This window comes from Schistocerca americana, chromosome 6 (genome assembly GCF_021461395.2).
Source record: "Schistocerca americana isolate TAMUIC-IGC-003095 chromosome 6, iqSchAmer2.1, whole genome shotgun sequence".
In the NCBI taxonomy this organism is placed as follows: Eukaryota; Metazoa; Arthropoda; class Insecta; order Orthoptera; family Acrididae; genus Schistocerca; species Schistocerca americana.
In genome coordinates, this window is record NC_060124.1 from 435,402,996 (window position 1) to 435,407,065 (window position 4,070).

Here is a 4,070-nt window from a genome sequence, read left to right on the forward strand (position 1 = left end):
CCATTGGGACGATTCTGGCTTAAAGCGCTATGTATTTCAGGTACTGAAAACAAAATTTCTGGTTGAAACACGCGAGAAAATTATTCAAGTTTCCAAGGCAACATAGATTACTTTATGTCTGTACTCGATTCATTGTATTTAATCCAGGAAGACCTGCGTGGTCCACGACGTTGCAGTAGTATGGGTTGAGGCAAATAAAAGTGGGCTGGACGAGTGGATATGACTTGACTGAAAGTACGCAAATAACCACACCCCATCACACACACACCACATGCATGCCCACTAGAGTCCTGCATGACCGAGTAAGCGAGCACAAAATACGAGATGGGACGAGCACACCCTAACTGGATAGGCTGCCCGCACTAGTTCTAGTGACCGAGCATAGAAGCCGTGACCGAATATGTTGCACGTAACTTCAAACACATTACACGTGTCATTATCCGTGTGGGACTCCAGCCAGTACGGGCTTCTCATTTGTGGTGTGTCTCTCTCTCTGTAATCATGCAGCCCGGTGAAGCCAGTGCAGTATGACGTAAGACTGAAAGCAATGTTTACACATTGAAGAAACGGGAAGGTCTAAAGAGCCAAGTATGAAGTACATTTCTGTTGGTTGTAGACGAAAACAATGCGTCTACTGGGTACGTATCGTGCATAAGTTGCTCCACATTATTGTGTATCCAGTCGGGAACCACTCATTTAAAGAAACACAATTGCAAGAAACCTCACAAAGATACAGCTCCCTTAGGGATACCGGCAGTAATGAAAAATAGTAAAAATAGTATTACAGCAAAGTGTGTTGCAATGTGTGTTAAAGATATGAGAGCTTTTAATGCCGTTTCCAGTGAAGGTTTCAGAGAACTAGGCCAAGAATTAATGCATCTAGGTGCGCATTACGGAGAAGTTAACGTGGCAGATGTCATGCCACATCCCTCTACTATAAGCAAACATGTCAAAGAACAAGCTGATGCAATACGAAACAGCATAATGCCTTCTGTTATTAACAAAACATGTGCTGCGACAGTTGATATGTGGACTGATTCGCATAATCAGGTGCACTATTTGACGCTTACAACACATTACATTAACTTGTAAATAACACATTACATAAACACAGATTGGTGTCTTGTGAACAATGTTTTATTTGCAACAAAATTCCATGACGTTAAGAAGACGGGAATAAATATTATGAAAGAAATTGAAGAGAGGGTGGCTGATTGGAACATTACGCGGGACATGTTGCATAGTTTTGTTTTTGTCTCCGACCGGGATGCCAATGTAATACAGGCTTTGGAAAATCACGAAAGGATTCCTTGTGCTGCTCATTGTATAAGCACAGCACTTAGCCATACTGTCGGTGAAGGCAACTTCTTCTTAAATACTGCAAAATACATTGTAAGATACATTACGAAAAGCGGCTTCTGCTCGTCTTTGAAATCATCGTTGAAACAAGAGGTCTGCACGCGCTGGAACAGCTTGTACACTATGCTGGAATCCTTACACATTCATTATAACAAAGTTGCTGCTTTGCTGACGGAAAAGGACTCCGCTTACAGATTGAAAGGATATGATAATGAGCTGCATTTTCTGAGACCATTTAAAGAGGACACAGATGAATTAGAAGGCGAAAAAGAACCGACATTCCAGTTAGTTCTTCTTTGATGTCACGAACTGCAACAAACTTGCAGTGTCAATGACACGGGCAGGTGAATAATTACTGCAGTTAAAAGCACTGTTTCATTATGATACGAGATAGATTTATAATTAACTTGCGTAATTGATGTGTACTAACAGATATGTATTTTTTAACAGGAGGTAAAAGGACTAGAAATCGAGCCTTGCCTTTCGATAGTGAGAAAATTGTGATCACTTCCAGACATAAAATTGCTACGTTTCTTTGGCCGTCTTTCCGTGATCTTAATATGCTCGAAATAAATGAAAAGCAGGAAATTCTTAGCAGTGTGTGACAAATGTGTGGTACTTACGCAGGTACAACATGCAAACATTAACATAATCGTTTTTGCATATTTAGTGGGTAGTGTATTTAGAGAAACGGGAATTTCATTAACTATAACAACTCGTTTTTATGGGAACGTTACGATGATTTCCACATCAGTTCTGTATTACTTGTCTCTTTTGTTTTTTATCATAGATCCTTCAAGTACTGTGTCATCACCTCCCGGAAAGAGAGATCGTTTCAAGGAATGGAGGAACAACAGATCATCCGCAGCAGATGAAGTAGATCTCTACATTTTAATGCACCCCGGAGATGCTGATGACGTCTTAAAGTGGTGGAGCAGACATGAAGCAGATCTTCCAGGCCTGGCTTGAGTTGCAAGACGTATTTTATGTATCCCAGAAACAAGCGCACCAAGTGAAAGATGCTTTAGTAAAGCCGGCATGTTACTAACAAATCGCTGCTGCCAATTATATCCGGAACGCGTTAGTGATTTACTGCTGATCAACAATAACTATAATTTTGTTTCTGTTGCAAACAAGTGAAAAGTATGACAAGTTACGTCTGTAAATGTTTAATGTTATTTGTATGCTTTCTTTATGGAGATGGTTGTCTTCTAGATTACAGGGACAGCACTTATTTATTGTTTTTTTCCTATTAATGAAAAGAAAAATATATCTTCTGTTTGGATATGTGACTCGTCTTCTATCCGCGATTGTATTGAAATATCATTTTACTTTCCAAGTTCTTTATGAATTTAGCTGTGTTACGTACCCGTTCTAGAGAGAGAGAGACAGAGATAAATACATTGTGTGTGTGAGAGAGAGAGAGAAAGAGAGAGAGAGCGAGAGAGAGAGGCGTTGGATTTGTACAGTGCAGTGCAGCGAGCTGGGGCGAGGCGAGGTGAGACGTCAGCGGTGACCGGCCATGCTCGGTTATCCACGTGTCCGGAGTCCGGACAACAGACGTGGGGCGAGTACGTGGCCGAGCCGAGTCGTGTGGGGCCGGACACGAGCGGCTCGGTCCCCCCGTCAACAGGCGAGCAGTGACTGGTCAAACATTGAGCGTTGCAGCACTCTGATGCCCACCATGTGATCCACACTGGTTCAGAGCATGGTGTGGACTATGTCAGTGTGAGTGGACAAGTGCAAAGTGGATGAAGGTACTCACAGTGGAGCAGTGGGTGCTCATTATAGAAAGTTATGTGACGACAAACTCGTGGAAACGGCGTGGCCAGTTGTTTGCTGTAAAGTTTAATGGTTCGAAGTGTCAGCAAAGAGTGCTATAAGATGCTTAGTCCGAAAATGGCTTCAGGCAGAATCTATTCTGAACAAGTTAAAAAATAAATTTGAAACGTGAGGCCAAACCAGAAATTATGTCTTCAGTTCATCAGAAAATATTTGAGAATCCTAAGAATCAACCCGATGCCTATAGCAAGAGACCGGCATATCGCGTCGATCATGTGGACAAGTACTCCACCTCAACCAGCACATACCTCCCTACTGAGTGTCTGCTGTTCATGCATCAAAACCAGCAGATGCCCCTTAGCGCCTCCAGTTTTGTGAGTTGGTGTTAGCTGAGATAACAATGAATGGCTTGGACATGGATTTGTTCCTTTTGCCTGATGAAGCCTGGTTTCACCTGAGTGATTATGTAAACTCACAGAATCGCAGGTTTTGGGCAGTAAAGGCTCCACATGACTTCCACAAAACACCATTGTATGTGCAGAAGGATGGAGTGTGGTTCGCAATATCAGCACGCCGCATTATTCGTCCCATCTTCTTTCATCAGACACTGACTTCCGTGCATTACATTGACAAAACTTTGAAACTATTTGTGACAGCATTAATGGAGGTGGAGGAGGAAAAGATGTACACTTACTTCTAATAGGACAGAGCACCTGACTGTAAAGTATTCAGAATGTAATTTTGCAAGGAATACAAGTAACAACTAAGAACTTGTTTGATTCCTATTGTCAATAATATTCCTTGTTTCCTTAATAACTTTTTTCATCCACACTTAATTGTAAACCAAGATACTTTATTTGTAAAACACTAGAATGTCTCTTCCAGTATGTTTTTCTCACGGACTTTTACGTAAAAAAGCAGTTTCTTGA

The 4,070-nt window shown here is 41.5% G+C and overlaps 1 protein-coding gene across 1 annotated transcript; it reads left to right on the top strand.

The window, feature by feature from the left end:
* Nucleotides 1-759: 759 nt before the first annotated feature.
* Nucleotides 760-4,070, top strand: LOC124620193. Its single transcript, XM_047146862.1, has 5 exons — nucleotides 760-1,009; nucleotides 1,115-1,643; nucleotides 1,810-1,812; nucleotides 3,845-3,897; nucleotides 4,027-4,070. The coding sequence occupies exons 1-5, from the start codon at nucleotides 760-762 to the stop codon at nucleotides 4,068-4,070; spliced, it is 879 nt and encodes a 292-aa protein (XP_047002818.1).

Coding starts and splice junctions, on each gene's coding strand:
- LOC124620193 (XM_047146862.1), top strand. CDS start 760: ATGAAAAATAGTAAAAATAGTATTACAGCAAAGTGTGTTGCAATGTGT. Junction 1,010..1,114: donor TTCTGTTATTAACAAAACAT/GTGCTGCGACAG, acceptor ACATAAACACAG/ATTGGTGTCTTGTGAACAAT. Junction 3,898..4,026: donor TAATTTTGCAAGGAATACAA/GTAACAACTAAG, acceptor TGTCTCTTCCAG/TATGTTTTTCTCACGGACTT.